This window comes from Podarcis cretensis, assembly GCF_951804945.1.
Source record: "Podarcis cretensis genome assembly, chromosome: 2".
Lineage (NCBI taxonomy): Eukaryota > Metazoa > Chordata > Lepidosauria > Squamata > Lacertidae > Podarcis > Podarcis cretensis.
Genome location: NC_137171.1, coordinates 125,160,446 through 125,178,465, shown reverse-complemented (window position 1 = coordinate 125,178,465; position 18,020 = coordinate 125,160,446). Strand labels below are relative to the sequence as shown.

Genomic DNA, 18,020 nt, shown 5'->3' with positions numbered 1-18,020 from the left:
AGAACACCTTGCTCTTCATCCCTGGCATCTTCGCTTCCTGGAGTAGCCAGGATTTTTTTTGGGGGGGGGGGGTGCGCGCGTGCGCAGAACCTCAGTTTCCTATGTATTTTTTCTAGATCTTTGAAATATTTGATTTTGAATAAAGAGTGGATTTCATGCTCTTTATTCAGCTCATAGTGGTGAGGAGGAATGAAAGTTCCTCCAAAGTATCTGCTTTATATACATTATTTACACAATGAGCTGAACATAATTGGCTAATTCCAGAATTCTCCTGTAGGCCAATCAGGTTGTGGATTCACTTCCATCTGGAGCTGGATTGGGTGGTTCCTGCAGACCAATCATACTGCTGCATTGCTCTAGGACCAATCATACTGTTGCATTCTGAATCCTATTGTTCTAGGACCAATCAGACTGCTGCATTTTGCATCCTATTCAACTCAGTAAACAACAATCTTCATTCTTTGGGGGCAGCTGCCCCTCCCCCCACTGTGCTCTTGAGAAGGCTGCGTTAACATTCACTTATTTAGTCATTTCAAAGTAGGGATCCAGATGCGCACTGCATAATGCAGAAACCCCCACCTCCCTTGTAGTCAGTCTGCAATAAGATGGGGGGGGGGGGTCCTTGATGCAGAGTCCTTGGCCCAGATGGAGGAGGGAGGGCAGCCCTAGAGCGCAGAAGCAGGCAGGGAGAGGGAGGGAGGGAGGGAGGGAGGGGCGGTCTGGGTGCCCTCGGCTTGCCAAGGGTTAAAAGGAGCAGAGCGGGATTCCTAGAGAGGACAGGAAGGGGAGGGGGGGCAAGGTCCTCCCCAGCAGAAGCCCCTCCCTGCCCAGTCCCTTTGTTCTCTCTGCTTTGCAAAAACTTCCTCGGTGCCCCTCCTGGAATCTGGTGAGTCTCTTCTCTCTTCCCCCTTGGGGTGCAGCGGGGAGAAGGGGGTCCCAGGGCTGCAAGGGAGGAGGCAGGGGAGCCCCGTTCAGCTCATGCATGGGGGGGGAGACCCCCAAGTCAGGGAGCAGAGGGTCCTGCCCCCAATTCCTCTCTGCCAAGCCAGGGAGGGGCTGAGTGTCCAGCAAGTCTGCAACTCTCTTCTTCCTTTGGATCAAGATGCTGCCTTCCTTTTGGGGGAGGAGTCTTTGGGGCAACAAAATGAGGGCATGCAAATAAGCCCCCTTCAGATTGAGGGGAAGGTCGCATTTCATAACACAGAGAAGCATCCAAGGACTCCGAGGAAGGAGACGCCCTGTGAGTGGGGAGATACAGCCCCCCCCCAAGTGTGGAGACTGGAGGGGAGACCCTTTCCCACCATCACCCCAACTACAATTCCCAGAGTTCCCTGGCAAGAAGGGGGGATTGGTGACCACCCTGGGAATTGCAGTCTTTGGGCAGCAGGGCTGAAGCTGTCTCCTTGCAACTCTCAGGGTCCTGAACCAATTCTGGCTCCCAGGATTCTTGGGAGGAGTCCCTAGGGCCGGGTGAGATCTGGTTTCCAACCTTGTTAAACATCTGCCCCCTCCCAGCAGAGCAAGTGCACAGACTGGCATGTGCCACTCTTGGGAGCAGGAGCTGCATCCAGCCTTGCTCAGCTCAATATTTTTAGGAAAACCAAGCCCTTCCTGCCCTGGCAAGACACTGGGGTGAAGCTGCCGCCGCCATCAGCATCCTGTATGAATAATAATAATAATAATAAAAACAATAGTATTTACCTGCCACCCATCTGACTGGTTTTCCCCAGACACTCAGGGCGGCTTCCAGCACATATAATATACAGGGCTGCCTTCAGGTGTCTTCTAAAGGTTACATAGTTACTCATCTCCTTGACATCTGATGGGAGCGTGTTCCACAGGGAGGGGGCCACTACCTAGAAGGCCCTCAGCCTGCTTCCCTGTAACTTCTCTTCTTGCACTGAGGGAACCGCCAGAAGGCCCTTGGTGCTGGACCTCAGGGTCCAGGCTGAAGGATGGGGGTGGAGATGCTCCTTCAGGTATCCTGGACCGAGGCCATTTAGGGCTTTAAAGGTCACCACCAACACTTTGAAAGTAGATCCTTTAGGAGCGGTCTTACATGGTTCCAGCAGCCACTCCCATTCACCAGTCTAGCCTCCGCATTCTGCAGAACACTAAGTGAATGACACAGACGCTGCTGCAGACTAAAGTTAGAAAAGCTTTAATTGCTACAAATGGTATAAGGAAACACGATACGGAATTAAGGGAAAGATGGTGTTGACCTGGAGTGGTTACAAAATTTCTGGTGTTCCCCGAGTGCCACGGGCCCTGCTCCAAAGAGAGCTTCTCTAAAGAAAGCACAACCAAAAACCACTCCATTTTGTGTGAATAAGGAAAATGAGGAGGTGGCTAAGAAACAGCAGGAGCCAGATCCTATTCCCAACCTTCTAGGGTCTCTCAGCAGCTCTAATGATGAGCAGAAAGAGGTTTGGGGCCCAGCCAGCTCAACTGCTAAAGCATCTCTTGCATTGAGACGTGGGTCCAGGACCTCTTCTGAAGGCGGGCGGGGGGCAAAAGTCTTTGCTCCCCCCCCCCGCCTGCCTTCAAAAGACGTCCGGGATAGCGGGAAGCGCTTCCCTGCTATCCCGGACCGGTTTTAAAATGCTGGCGGTGGGAAGAAAAGCCTTTCGGCCCCCGCCGGCCTTCCTGGACCTCTTCTGAAGGCCGGAGGGGGGGGGGTGGAAAGGCTTTGCTCCCCACCGCTAGCATTTAAAAGAGGTCCCCGGAGATTTCCCTATGGGCTTTCTTCTTGCGAAGCAAGCCCATAGGGAAATTCGTTTTGCGAAGCGCCTCCAAAACGGAAAACCCTTTCGTCTAGCGGGTTTTTCGTCTTGCGAGGCGTTCGTCTTGCGGGGCACCACTGTAATAGCTATTTGGCTGTATTCTGCCCATGCTCTGGGGCTGCAGTTTTCAGGTTGGGGACAGGATGGTGCCTGGTTTCTGCACCAAGTTCTATCCATAAGCCCCTCTGAGTTCAATGAGGTCTACTCTCAGGTCACTAGTGTGCATACCATCCCAGCCTTATGAAGTTTGGTGAGGTGCCAACAGATTAAATGGGAATCACTGGAGATGTTTCAAATGGGGTTTCTGTCGGGAAGGGGCTGCCCCATTTGTGCTTTTCCAGGAGCAGGGGAATATCTCGGCCAGGAAAATCCCTGCAGGGCCTCTGAGGCTCCCTTTGTTTCTTCCTCTCTCCCAGGACCCTGCAGCTTGTGGTGGCTTCTCGACTCCTCAGAAAGGATAAAAGAGACTGAATCTGTAAACCTAGCGAGGATGGAAGGGGGAAGATGGACAGTTGACCTGGTCAGGTTGTCTCCTGCATCCCTCCTCACAGCCTCTGAGCGTTCTCTCCCAATGACCTCCGAGGGATCTGGTGAGTCCCAGGGGAGTGGAGATGGGGACATGGATGGATGGAGCCCTAGAGGCATTGGGGCTTTGCTCAGCTTGGGGGTGGGATGAGGCAGGCAGGAAGTTGGAGACTGAGAAGGTGGGCACCTTTTCGGGCTCCTCTACCTACTTGCCTTCCTGCCTGCGCCTTTGACATCTGCGGGGAATTTGAGCTAGGAATACATCACAGCTCCCCGGCCACCACGATGTATTGGCAGCTCAAGATGTCTACAACCTGTACTGTGATTGAATGCCCTACCAGTGTCAGAGAACTCACTGATCCATCAGGCAGCACTAGAAGCCACGACTCTTTAAAGTAACCTGCTTTATAGATTGATCACAGATGGGGCCTCTGTGCATTACCTTTTTCTTTTCTTTTAGGAATAACTTTTCCTTTTCTTTTAAAAACAAGGATCATATAGGTCTCATAAATGATACAAATATGTAGATTTGATTTTCAAATCAAATTCTCATATGATTTCTCAAATGAATTCTCATGTGATTCTCAAAAATAATCTTCTCATATGATTCTCAAAAATAGCAGAATAAATTTACAGGAATATCTATAACATATGGTTCATCATTAGTGGTCAGTGTATAAGTTCTGAGTTCATGAATTGGTTTAAATTGGGGGGAGAGGAGAGATAGGAGAGAACAGAGTACATTGAACACCTCCTACCTAAATGCCTAGTCAGGAGCTCTTGTGGCTGTTGTGCTTAGATTAAGTGTGAGTCATAGTCATTTTCCCTCTACTGTTCCCAATGAAACAATACAGAGTTGGTCTCCTTATGAACATGGGAGGGTGCTTCAAAGTGAAGAAAGTGATTTATAAATTAAATTGAGACCAACCAGATTGAGATAAATGCTGTTGGGGAGTGTGCAAATGAAGATGTTCCTGTTTGTTGAGGCATGGAGATTGCTGGCTCCTGACCAGAGAGCTCTGCATAAGGAAGTCAAGGAGGGGAATCGGGGAATCATGCACCCTCTCGGTAAAACTCCCTGTTGGATCATAAGATGAGTTTTGAAACTCCATGTTTACCTCTATGTGATGAACCTCCACTATTTGGATGGAGACCAACAGCATCTGGGATTCTAACATCCTCACCGTGAGCCCTGTATGGAGGGATATCAACTGGTTTCTTTGTGAATATTCTTCATCTAGTCATGCCTTTTTAAACAATGACCAGGCTTGCCTGAACTGCCCAGGCCTTCTTAAATGTCAGCTTGAAAGTATTTAGGGAAGTTGAAGTAACTTCTGTCAGGTTTGTTGTTTTTGCTTTTGCTTCGGTCTGCATTTTGTTGACCAAAGAGATGACTGACCTTTGTGATGGAGTGGACTCCATGACTGAACCAAACAAATCTATCCCGGATAAAAGCCAAGCAATTCCAGCCAACAAAGGCAGTGAAAACTGTAGTACGGCCTCACATCTAACTCTCTTCAGTTCTTCCTCTATCACAAGCATTCATTAACATTGTTCAGTAATCTGGAGCTCCATTTCTTCCTGAGGTTCTAATTAGCTTCTCTCTTCATTGCAGATGGTGATGAATTGGAAGGGAAGAACAAGGGGAACCACAACAGAATCCACATAGCGGAGGAGTCTGATAAATATTCAAAGTGTGGAGACAACATCCGTCAGAGCTCCCAGTCCACCTCCCATCAAACAAAGAGCTTAATTCAAAGGAATAGTCTCACTTCCCATCAAAGAATTCATACCGGGGAGAAGCCCTATCACTGCTTAGACTGTGGAAAATGCTTCCGTCTGAAGGAAAGTCTCACTTCCCATCAAAGAATTCATACCGGGGAGAGACCCTATCAGTGCCTTGAATGTGGGAAGAGCTTCACTCGAAAGGAATGTCTCACTTCCCATCAAAGAATTCATACAGAGGAGAAACCATATCAGTGCTTGGATTGTGGAAAAAGCTTCAGTCACAGACATCATCTCTCTTCCCATCAAAGAATTCATACCGGGGAAAAACCATATCAGTGCTTGGAATGTGGGAAGAGCTTCAGTCAGAGAAAACATCTCACTTGTCATCAAAGAATTCATACCGGGGAAAAACCCTATCAGTGCTTGGAATGTGGAAAGAGCTTCAGTCAAAGCTCACATCTCACTTCCCATCAAACAATTCATACCGGGCGGAAACCTTTTCAGTGCATGGAATGTGGAAAATGCTTCCGTCTGAAGGATATTTTCACTTCCCATCAAAGAATTCATACAGGGGAGAAACCCTATCAATGCCTGGACTGTGGAATGAGCTTCAGTCGCAGCCACAGTCTCACTTCCCATCATAAAATTCATACAGGGGAGAAACTATATCAGTGCTTTGAATGTGGAAAGAGCTTCATTCACAGCCACCGTCTCACTTCCCATCATACAATTCATACAGGGGAGAAACCATATCAGTGCTTGGAATGTGGAAAGAGCTTCAGTCACAGGCAGAATCTCGCTTCCCATCAAAGAATTCACACCAGAGAGAAAACCTCTTAGTATTTGGAATGTGGGACGAGCTTCAGTCAGAGTGCCACTCTCATGGCCCACCAAATAATTCATACAGGGATGAAAGCATATCAGCGCATGAAATGTGGATAAAATTTCACTTGTAAAAAAGTCAATTCAAGAACTTACCACAGGGTGAATAATAGAATGGTAGATTAGGAATCTAGTCCAACCCCCGCCAGTGCAGAAAAAACCTCATTTCAAGCATCCATGACAGATGACCATCCAACTTCTTCTTAAATACCTCCAATGAAGGAGAGTCCACCCCCTTCTGAGGGAGTTCCTTTTCACTGCTGGCTCTTACTATCAGAAAGTTCTTCCTGATCTTTAGGAGAAATCTCCTTTTCTGTTGCTTGAATCACCTCTTCAGATTCATTCATGACCTTGAGAAGGACTTCTGTAAGTCTGAGAATGTCCAGGGGATTGGACCATGCTCTATATTCGGGGGGGAACCCATGGAGTGGAGTCCGATATAGGGCTTAAGTCATCTGGGCATTGGTCAGATGGCATAATTACAGACATACTTACTGGTTTGAACGGAAGTGATTCTTATTCCAGGGAAGTGGTAACTGTGAGATTACAGGCGCTCTTGCCAATATTATCCAACCGTCCAGTAAAACATTGACACAGCAGACCAATAGTTTACCCGCTGAGGTTGATGTATTGGGAGGTTAGGTTTAGGGCCGTGTGGTATTGCTTCATTGTATGTGGGGTCCCTATAAAGGGAACTTCTTCCTCCAGGTGGGAGGGAGACTGGTCAAGTTACCATCAGTTGAATGCAACATTTAAGTTAGAATTTAAAAAATGGATTTGCAGAACAAAACTCACAGCTTGCTACATGCTAAGGGAAAACTTCATGAAGATGATGCAGAGGAGTCAATCGATATGATCCAGGGTCTGAAACCAAGCCTTCTGAGGAGGGCTTGAAGGAACTGGGAATCTATTTTAAGTCAAGTTTGCCGAAATCTACGCTTGCGACATGGGCTGCCATAGGTCCAGATTTTCCCGGACATTTCAGCAATTTCCTCCCAGACGCTACTTGCAATTCTGTACATATGGCAACCATATCTATATACAGTGGTTTTCAAACAGCTTAGTTCCTGAACAACTTTGAACTCGAATGCTGCAAACCTGGACGTCAGTGTTTCAGTTTGCGAACTTTGCTTTGGAAGCCGAACGTGCTCCTGAGCTTCTGTTTTCACTGTTGCACTGCTAATTTGTGCACCCCTACATTGGAATCAAAGCCTTCTTCTGTTTTCACTGTTCCGCTGCTAATTTGCATCCCCCCATTGTAATAAAAGCCTTCCATTTCCAATTGTAGTGTTCTGAGGTGATCTTTGGAGCTTATATTTGGTGCTTTTATTTTTGCCACAAAAAATTGCGTTTTTTATTTGGCTTTTTTGTGACTGACTTGTTCTTTGTTTTTGATTGATTGTGTGATTGTGGCAATGTATAAAAAGCCCCCATCCAAACAATGTCTATCATCAGTGCAGGTAAGGACAAAAATTAATTTTACTTTTAATGTACAGTACTGTTTTCTTTATTTTATAGTACGGTACATTGATTATTGCTTTCATTTTATGGATCAATGGTCTCGTTAGATAGTAAAATTCATATTAAATTGCTGTTTTAGGAGTTGTTTTTAAAAGTCTGAAACGGATTAATCTGTTTCGCATTACATTTCCCGTACAATTTTTTTTCTTTCTCTCCCACCCCCCATACCCATTGGAAGGGTTCAAACAATTATCCTCAGCCACGGGCATAGCGTCTTTAGTTTCCACCAAATGTCTTTTGTTCCAGTAGTTGTTTCCTGTGACATGACTGCAACAATGTCTGACTGAATTGTTGTTGTTTAAACAACATTTAGTTGTGTCCGACTCTTCGTGACCCCATGGACCAGAGCACACCAGGCACTCCTGTCTTCCACTGCCTCCCACAGTTTGGACAAACTCATGCTGGTAGCTTCGAGAACACTGTCCAACCATCTCGTCCTCTGCCGTCCCTTTCTCCTTGTGCCCTCCATCTTTCCCAACATCAGGGTCTTTTCCAGGGAGTCTTCTCTTCTCATGAGGTGGCCAAAGTATTGGAGCCTCATCTTCAGGATCTGTCCTTCCAGTGAGCACTCAGGGCTGATTTCCTTCAGAATGGAGAGGTTTGATCTTCTTGTAGTCCATGGGACTCTCAAGAGTCTCCTCCAACAAAATCTCTCACTGCCTCCATTTCTTCCCCTTCTATTTGCCAGGTGGTGATGGGACCAGTGGCCATGATCTTCATTTTTTTGATGTTGAGCTTCAGACCATATTTTGCGCTCTCCTCTTTCACCCTCATTAAAAGGTTCTTTAATTCCTCCTCACTTTTTGCCATCAAGGTTGTGTTCATACAGTGGTGCCTCGCAAGATGAAATTAATTCGTTCCGCGAGTCTCTTTGTCTTGTGGTTTTTTCGTCTTGTGAAGCACGGCTATTAGCGGATTAGCGCTACTAGCGGCTTAGCGGCGCTTAGCGGCTATTAGCGGCTTTAAAAAAGGAAAAAAACTCGCAAGAACTCGCAAGACATTTTCGTCTTGCGAAGCAAGCCCATAGGGAAATTCGTCTTGTGAAGCACCTCAAAAACGGAAAACTCTTTCGTCTAGCGAGTTTTTTGTCTTGCGAGGCATTCGTCTTGCAGGGCACCACTGTACTCATATCTGAGGTTGTTGATATTTCTTCCGGCAATCTTAATTCCAGCTTGGGATTCATCCAGCCCAGCCTTTCCAATGATGAATTCTGCATATAAGTCAAATAAGTAGGGAGACAATATACAGCCTTGTCGTACTCCTTTCCCAATTTTGAACCAATCAGTTGTCCCATATCCAGTTCAAACTGTAGCTTCTTGTCCCACATAGAGACTCCGACTGAATAAGTTCAAACAAATAACTATTCCATGCCTCTACTGTCCATTTTCCTCTCTCTTTCCAACCTAAAGCTATCGTTGCCTTTCCCACTAATATCATAGCTTTGAAGGTAAACTGGTCACCTTCCTCTATTGCCATGTTTCCAAGTATACCCATTGTCATGAAATCAATATCTATTGAAAGCTTCATTTTAAAAAATTCCTTAATAACCTTTAGGATTTATCCCCAGAATTCCTTTACCTCTGGGAATTCCCAGTACATATGGGAAAACCATCCCTTGGCTTGTTTACAGTGCCAACTGCTAGAATTTAATCCTGCTACCATATTAGCAAGCTGGGCTGGAGTTCTGTACCATTTTAGAAATAATTTTAATTTCAGCTCTCTAAATTTGCTTACTTTAATCTCATCTATTCCTTTCATTAGCCTTTCAACCGTTGCTTCGCTAACTTGTTCTTCCTTACTTATCTTTTGAATAAGTTGGGTTGTCTGTTTCTTATTTGTAATCATTCTCTTATAGATTTTACCTGTCATTCCTTGTTTTGTTTTGTTTTCATTTGTTTGTATAGTTCCTCTATTGGCTCTTCTAAACTCCTATTTTCTGTCTCTTGGACTTTGGAAATTTTGTTGTATAGTCCTCCAATTTTTAACCAATATTGGTTACCTATATTCTGTATTACCTCCTGCAATGACTTTAAGGGTTCTCCTCTATACATACCTTTGACTATATGATATCCGTTAGCGTTTAGAATTTCCCACCATTTGGGATCATCTGTTACCTCATAAATACTTTCTAAGGGTGCACTTAGAGAAATCCCTTTTAACCATAAACCATAAAGGTTGCCATTTCCTCCATAAACCTAATGCCAATTTCCTGGGGCCTATTGCAGATTTCAAATCTTTGATTACATTATTTGTTAAAATTCCAAATCTTCCTGCGCCATTGTTTGCCTCATCCTCAAATTTTATCCACTTTTGTTTGTTTTCAACTGCAATTTCTAATAATTTTTTTAATTGAACAGCTTTGTAATAATTGTAAATGTTTGGGAGGCCCCACCCTAGTTCTGATTTGTGGTTGTACACAAATCTCTTTTGCATCCTTGATTTTTTACTTCCAAATATCCATTGTCTTTTCTCATGATTCCATTGTTGCAGTTGCTGTTTTCTCATCTCTAGTGGGATAGCTTGGAAGAGATAGCTCAACTTAGGGACCCAGAACATTTTAGTAACCTTGACTCCAGCTGTAACGCTTAGCGTTTTGTTTCTCCATCTTTTCATATCCTTTAGTATTTTATTCCATACCTTCTTATAGTTGAATTCCGCAGTCTTGTTAATATTTCTGCAGAGTTCGATGCCTAGGTATTTTGTTCTTTTAGACCCCAGGCCCATTCCTGTTATGTTGTTTATTACGATTTTCCCAGCTACATTTACATTAAAATACATTATTTCTGATTTTGATATATTTACCCCTAATCCAGAATATTCCTCAAAATCTTCTAATATTATCTTTATTTCTTTTATCCCTTCCTTAGGATTTGTTATGATTCCAATAATATCATCTGCAAACAATTTGATTTTCATCTCCTCTTCCCAATCCTATAGACCTCTATCCTTCCACAGTTGCTTATCCTTTCCGCTAGTTGCTCTATAGTCATTATAAATAGGAACGGCGAAAGAGGACACCCCTGCCAAACACCTCTGTGTATTGGGAAAGGTTGGGAGTATTCCCCATTAACTCTCCCCACTGCTGTTCTTTCCTTATATAGTTCTTGTATCGCGAACTGATAAACGTCTCCTATTCCATATTTTGTCATTATTTCCCATAAAAATTCCTCTGAGTGTATCAAATGCTTTAAAGACATCTAATTTCAGTAGCCTGAATTTTTTTACCTGTCCGTGATATTGGTCTTCTTTTATTATTTGGGGGATGCCATGATTTTGGCGAAGATTTTATAATCTTGGTGTAATAGACTTATAGGTCTATATGAACCAACCTCTTTAGGCTCTTTGTTTGGTTTTAAGATTACCATTATTTCTGCCTTTCTCCATGTTTCTGTGGCCTTTTTCCCTTCTAGTATAGGGTTAAAAAGTTTTTGTAGTTCCGGGGCCAAAATTTCTACCTTATAAAATTCGGCTGTAAAATCTTATGTCGTTATTATGCAGTTTTTGTGCATTGTTGTACTGTTTTATTCTTGTTAGCCGCCCTGAGCCCGGCTTCGGCTGGAGAGGGCGGGATATAAATAAAATTTTTTATTATTATTATTATTATTATTATTATTATTATTATTATTAGGTTTCATTGGGCTTTCTTGCCTTAAAGTAGCCTGGCATACATCTCGACTCACCCACACTCTTTTCCCTTGGAAACTCAACTCTTTAATTTCCTTCAAAATCTGGTATACCTGCTGTTGCAGCTTCTCTCTAGAAAATTTAATTATTACATTCCTGGGGGATTTTCTCCCCTTGGGCCCTTGGCAGCAATGGGCTCGTTCCACATCTTCTGCCTTCAGACTAACTCCTTGAGTACATAGCCAGGTTCTCAAAGTTTCTTCCAACCCTTTAGCCTGTGTTTCTTCCAGAATTCCTCCCAAAATCATATTAGCTCTTCTCTGGGGGTCCGGAAATTCTGCCCCCTGTTTAGATAGTTACCTTTTTTTCATTTTCCTGGGCTAGCTCTTTAGCTTGAATTGCTAATTGCTTCACCCTCTTAATTTTGACTCCTTCAAGCATTACAATATATAAATCCTAGTTAAAATATTTTTAAAGACTTCCACCGCATTCACGGCACGTCTCTTCGTTATCTTGCTCGCCTTCAATCATTTCTCTTCCTTAGGTTCTTTCATAATCCGTCAAATCTTTATGTTCTCTATATTCTTAACAAGCTTAGTCTAAGCACAGCCAAACTTTGGTATTTGAGCCCTGCTTGTATAAATATTCATTTAAGCATTCCCATTGTTTCTGTATTATAGTTTTGGATTTATGCCTTATTAAATCCGTCAATTTTTCTAACTCCAGGTACTCACATAGTTTACTTAACCCTTTTGTTGGGATATAATTTCCTTTCCAATGACTGGCTACCAACATTTTCGCTGTTGTTCTTGCATACAGAAATATGTTAATTTTGTCTTTGGGGATATGCTTACTCAAGATTCCTACTAAATATGCTTTTGCCCTCCTGATATATGATACTTTTATCAATTTTTTCATCTCTTCAGGGATCACCTCCCAAAAGGTTTTGACCTTTGGACATGTCCACCACATATGGTATAGAGTGCCTTTCATTCTATTACATCTCCAGCATTTATTACTATTTGATCTATTCGTTTTTGCCAGTCTGTCTGGTGCCATATACCATCTGTGGTGCATCTTCCTATAATTCTCTCTTAATGAATAGCAAGCTGTAAAAATTATATTTTTTCCCCAAAACTTTTTCCAATCTCCAGAATCAATTGTACATCTTAAATCCCGTTCCCACTTTAGCATATTCTCTCCTTTGACTTCTTGATCTGGGAGGACTTTATCTAATAATCTATATATTTTAGAGAGTGTTTTTGATTATTTTGTAAAACCTCTCTTTCTAATTTTGATATTTTATTCCCAAATCCCCTAGTTTTTATATCTTTCTCATATGTAGCCTTAAGTTGGAAATATTCTAACCAATTTATTCCCAGTATTTTGAGTTCTTTGTATTCTTTCAATCTGATATTTTCATTCATTCCTTCTGCTAAATCTCTATAAATTGACCAGGCAATTTTTTTTTTTAATGTCAAGGTTCCCTCTATTGGAGAGGTCCACCATGGGGTTATTTCTATAATTCTCTCTTTCGTTCTCTCCCATACCTCAAATAGGGCCTTTCTCACTAGGTGGTTCGTAAATCCTTTATGCAATTGTATTTTCCCATAGAATAAATATCCATGCCAACCCTGTATTTTGTCCCAGCCTTCTAGTTCCAAAACTTCAGTATCTTTTAGTAACATCCACTCTTTCATCCAACTCAAGCACACTGCTTCAGAATATCTTCTTAAATCTGGGACTGCAAAGCCCCTCGTTTCTTTTGGCCCCATCATTATTTCTGATTTTATTCTGGCTTTCTTCCCTTGCCATATAAAATTGGCAAGGCCTCTTTGCCAGCTTTTAAAATATTTTGTCCCAATCATCATTGGGATAGTTTGAAATAAAAGTAGGATTTTTGGTAATATCACCATTTTAATCACCGAAGCTGATGGAAGGCACTCCGGGCCACTGAGGCCACCTGAGCCTCGAGCGACAGCAAAGGCTCCAGGAGCACCCCCAAGCTGTGAACCTGCTCCTTCGGAGGAAACGTGACCCCGTGAAGAGCAGGTGGCCTAGGGAACCACCCACTAACAGTGCCTCGGTCGTATCTGGATTGAGCTTAAGTTTGTTGGCTCTCCAGTCCATTACCGAGGCAAGACACTGGTCCAGCACTTCCACTGCCTCACCTGCAGATGTGAAGGAGAAACAGAGCTGAGTGTCATCAGCATACTGCTGACAACGTACTCCAAACCTCCAGATAACCCCACCCAGCAGTTTCATGTAGATGTTTAACAACCTGGGGGATAGGCCTGAGCCCTGAGGAACCCCACATTGAAGGTTGCATGGGGCTGAAAATCACTCCCCATGTACCACCCTCTGGGAACGACCATCCAACTAGGACTGGAACCATCACAAAGTCATGCCAAACTCTCCTGGTTCGGAGTGTCGCTCCAGAAGGATACCATGGCCGATGGTATCAAAAGCCGCTGACAGGTTGAGAAGAATGAACAGGGACATGTTTCCCTTATCTCTCTCTCGACAGAGAGGGCGACCATCATACAGGGCGACCAAAGCAGTTTCTGGGCCCAAACTGGGCCTAAAACCCAATTGAAATGGATCCAGAAAACTAGTTTTATCCAAAAGCACCTTGATCTGACCTGGCTTACTTCTCAGCAGATGTGCCAACTTGAATAAAATAATAGGAGGGCCCAGGCAATCACTGTCCAGCAGAATTGATCATATGATGCCGTGCACACACACTATTTGAATGGCAGGGCCCATTAAATTTGGGGTTGCCAGGACCCCACAAATATTTTATTGGCAAAGCCGATCAGCCCCTAGGAGTTGGCTCTTGTGCGTCAGAACCGCAAAGGGCTGGGCTGCAGATTCTTCCACCTGGATCTCTGCAACTACTGAGAAGAGTTGAGTGTTGACCATTCCTGGCTCCCTGGAGCAGTCCTTGTTTCTGATAACAAAGAGTTAGCTTCACATGCTCTCTGTGATTTTTGCTGGCTGGCTCTCTCTTAGTTCCTAGGATTCCATGAATCCAACCCCCCTGGAGGAAGGGGGAGCAGTGGGAATAGGACACACACACCCCAGCTTTACTTCAATCAGATACCTGAGCAGGAGGAAGACGCCAAGGCAGCTCTGGAGCCCCTCCAGGAAATTCTCTGCCAGCACCCCCAACCGTCCCCTGGCAATGCTTGGCTGGGCTTCCCTCCCCACACCCTCTTCCTCCCAGTCTAATGGATGAGATGATGCCACACACCCCTCACCATTTTAATGTCAGTCAACTTTTTTTTTGGGGGGGGACAACAGGACCGTGGCCCCTAGGAGTTGGCTCTTTCCACCCCCTCCCTGGGGAGTCTTCCCTGAGGGCCCTCTTTGGTGATGGGGACCCACATCTGAAGGACAAGGGAGGTCGGGGTTCGAATCCCCACAACGGGGTGAGCTCCCGTTGGCCTGTCCCAGCTTCTGCCAACCTAGCAGTTCAAAAACATTACCAGTACAAGCAGTTGTGGCATTTCTGTGCACTCTGGTTTTCACCAATGTACCCCGTTGCACCAGAAGCGGTTTAGTCCTGCGTGCCACGTTACCCGGAAAAGCTGTCTGCGGACAAACGCCAGCCCCCTCGGCCTGACAGCGGAGACGAGCGCCCCAACCCCACAGTCGCCTTTGACTGGACGTAAAGGTCCAGGGGGACTTTTACCTTTTGAATGTTCCAGTGTTATTGTGCGTGGGGGAGGGGCTTCATCCTGCCAGGCAAGACCTGCAGGTGTTGGGTTCCCACTTTGCAGCTGGATTGCATACATCCGGGGCCCAGTAAGGGCCCTTTTGGGGGCCCCTCCCTTCCCCATCACTGCATCTTCATCTCTTTGTCCTCTCTGCCCATCCGCCTCCCTTGCTCGCTCCTCCGGGAGTCTATTTCTGCGACTCAGGCGGGGGTACCACCCCCCCTCTATGATGGGGGCGGCAGTTCTTCCCTGTTCAGTTCTTCCTGTGCTGGACCCCCAGGGATCCTGCACCTCAGCCCACAAGGCCCCTTTTCTGCAAGGTGGTTCTTTGGCCACTTCTTCCCTTCCTCTGGTTTGCAGAAAGCTGCGAAATCTGCACATGCCCAGAGTATGGAGGATTTTCAAAACTGTGGTTATGTTTGGTGTGGGGCAGAATGGGGGGGGGGGAGCTGTCTGCGGACAAAGGTCCAGGGGTCCTTCGCCTTCGCCTTCCCTTTGGTGGGCATCGCACTTCAGTTTCCGCAAAGGGGCCCCTGGGGGTGCAGGGCAGGGGAGCATCTCTTGGCCCCCCAGGGAGAGAGAAACGTGTGTGTGTGTGTGTGTGTGTGTGTGTGTGTGTGCGGGGGGGGGGGGGGAGACTTCCAGGATGTAGCCTGCCGGTGGGTCCCAGGGAAGGCGCTTCCAGGAAAGGCCCTTTCAAAGTAGGGATCCAGATGCGCACTGCATAATGCAGAAACCCCCACCTCCCTTGTCGTCAGTCTGCAATAAGATGGGGGGGGGTCCTTGATGCAGAGTCCGTGGCCCAGATGGAGGAGGGAGGGCAGCCCTAGAGCGCAGAAGCAGGCAGGGAGAGGGAGGGAGGGAGGGAGGGAGGGGCGATCTGGGTGCCCTCGGCTTGCCAAGGGTTAAAAGGAGCAGAGCGGGATTCCTAGAGAGGACAGGAAGGGGGGGCGGGGGGGGGCAAGGTCCTCCCCAGCAGAAGCCCCTCCCTGCCCAGTCCCTTCCTGCCAGCAAAGAGGAGGCTGCTCTGTTCTCTCTGCTTTGCAAAAACTTCCTCGGTGCCCCTCCTGGAATCTGGTGAGTCTCTTCTCTCTTCCCCCTTGGGGTGCAGCGGGGAGAAGGGGGTCCCAGGGCTGCAAGGGAGGAGGCAGGGGGGGCCCCCGTTCGGTTCATGCATGGGGGGGGGGAGACCCCCAAGTCAGGGGCTGAGTGTCCCGCAGGTCTGCAACTCTCTTCTTCCTTTGGATCAATAGGCTGCCTTCCTTTTGGGGGAGGAGTCTTTGGGGCAACAAAAAGAGGGCAGATACAGCCCCCCCCAAGTGTGGAGACTGGAGGGGAGACCCTCTCCCACCATCTCCCCAACTACAATTCCCAGAGTTCCCTGGCAAGAAGGGGGGATTGGCGACCACCCTGCTGGGAATTGCAGTCTTTGGGCAGCAGGGCTGAAGCTGTCTCCTTGCAACTCTCAGGGTCCTGAACCAATTCTGGCTCCCAGGATTCTTGGGAGGAGTCCCTAGGGCCGGGTGAGATCTGGTTTCCAACCTTGTTAAACATCTGCCCCCTCCCAGCAGAGCAAGTGCACAGACTGGCATGTGCCACTCTTGGGAGCAGGAGCTGCATCCAGCCTTGCTCAGCTCAATATTTTTAGGAAGACCAAGCCCCTCCTGCCCTGGCAAGGCACTGGGGTTAAGCTGCCATGTCATCAGCAATTTGTGTGAATAATAATAATAATAATAGTATTTACCTGCTATTTACCTGCTACCCAGTTGACTGGGTTTTCCCAGACACTTAAGGCTACATAGTTACTCATCTCCTTGACATCTAATGGAAGCGTGTTCCACAGGGAGGGTGCCACTACCAAGAAGGCCCTCAGCCTGCTTCCCTGTAACTTCTCTTCTTACACTAAGGGAACCGCCAGAAGGCCCTTGGTGCTGGACCTCAGGGTCCAGGCTGAAGGATGGGGTTGGAGATGCTCCTTCGGGTATCCTGGGCAGAGGCCGTTTAGGGCTTTAAAGGTCACCACCAACACTTTGAAAGTAGATCCTTTAGGAGCGGTCTTACATGGTTCCAGCAGCCACTCCCAGTCACCAGTCTAGCCTCCGCATTCTGCAGAACACTAAGTGAATGACACAGACGCTGCTGCAGACTAAAGTTAGAAAAGCTTTAATTACTACAAATGGTATAAGGAAACACGATACGGAATTAAGGGAAAGATGGTGTTGACCTGGAGTGGTTACAAAATTTCTGGTGTTCCCCGAGTGCCACGGGCCCTGCTCCAAAGAGAGCTTCTCTAAAGAAAGCACAACCAAAAACCACTCCATTTTGTGTAAATAAGGAAAATGAGGAGGTGGCTAAGAAACAGCAGGAGCCAGATCCTATTCCCAACCTTCTAGGGTCTCTCAGCAGCTCTAATGATGAGCAGAAAGAGGTTTGGGGCCCAGCCAGCTCAACTGCTAAAGCATCTCTTGCATTGAGACGTGGGTCCAGGACCTGGCGGGCGGGGGGCAAAAGTCTTTGCTCCCCCCCCCCCGCCTGCCTTCAAAAGACGTCCGGGATAGCGGGAAGCGCTTCCCTGCTATCCCGGACCGGTTTTAAAATGCTGGCGGTGGGAAGAAAAGCCTTTCGGCCCCCGCCGGCCTTCCTGGACCTCTTCTGAAGGCCGGAGGGGGGGGGGAAAGGCTTTGCTCCCCACCGCTAGCATTTAAAAGAGGTCCCCGGAGATTTCCCTATGGGCTTTCTTCTTGCGAAGCAAGCCCATAGGGAAATTCGTTTTGCGAAGCGCCTCCAAAACGGAAAACCCTTTCGTCTAGCGGGTTTTTCGTCTTGCGAGGCGTTCGTCTTGCGGGGCACCACTGTAATAGCTATTTGGCTGTATTCTGCCCATGCTCTGGGGCTGCAGTTTTCAGGTTGGGAACAGGATGGTGCCTGGTTTCTGCACCAAGTTCTATCCATAAGCCTCTCTGAGTTCAATGAGGTCTACTCTCAGGTCACTAGTGTGCATACCATGCCAGCCTTATGAAGTTTGGTGAGGTGCCAACAGATTAAATGGGAATCACTGGAGATGTTTCAAATGGGGTTTCTGTCGGGAAGGGGCTGCCCCATTTGTGCTTTTCCAGGAGCAGGGGAATATCTAGGGCAGGAGAATTCCTGCAGGGCCTCTGAGGCTCCCTTTGTTTCTTCCTCACTCCCAGGACCCTGCAGCTTGTGGTGGCTTCTCGACTCCTCAGGAAGGATAAAA

At 46.5% G+C, this 18,020-nt stretch overlaps 1 protein-coding gene across 1 annotated transcript; it reads left to right on the top strand.

Annotated features, from left to right (window-relative positions):
* Positions 1 to 720: 720 nt before the first annotated feature.
* On the top strand, positions 721 to 7,200 carry LOC307208881 (uncharacterized protein). Its single transcript, XM_079963906.1, has 3 exons — positions 721 to 886; positions 3,200 to 3,373; positions 4,924 to 7,200. The coding sequence occupies exons 2-3, from the start codon at positions 3,274 to 3,276 to the stop codon at positions 5,874 to 5,876; spliced, it is 1,053 nt and encodes a 350-aa protein (XP_079820032.1). The 5' UTR covers positions 721 to 886; positions 3,200 to 3,273; the 3' UTR covers positions 5,877 to 7,200.
* The last annotated feature ends 10,820 nt before the right edge of the window (positions 7,201 to 18,020 follow it).

What these genes read in the sequence shown, in the direction of transcription:
- LOC307208881 (XM_079963906.1), top strand. Translation starts at nt 3,274, where the DNA reads ATGGAAGGGGGAAGATGGACAGTTGACCTGGTCAGGTTGTCTCCTGCA. An exon ending in AATGACCTCCGAGGGATCTG is followed by an intron (nt 3,374 to 4,923) that starts GTGAGTCCCAGG and finishes TCTTCATTGCAG; the next exon opens with ATGGTGATGAATTGGAAGGG.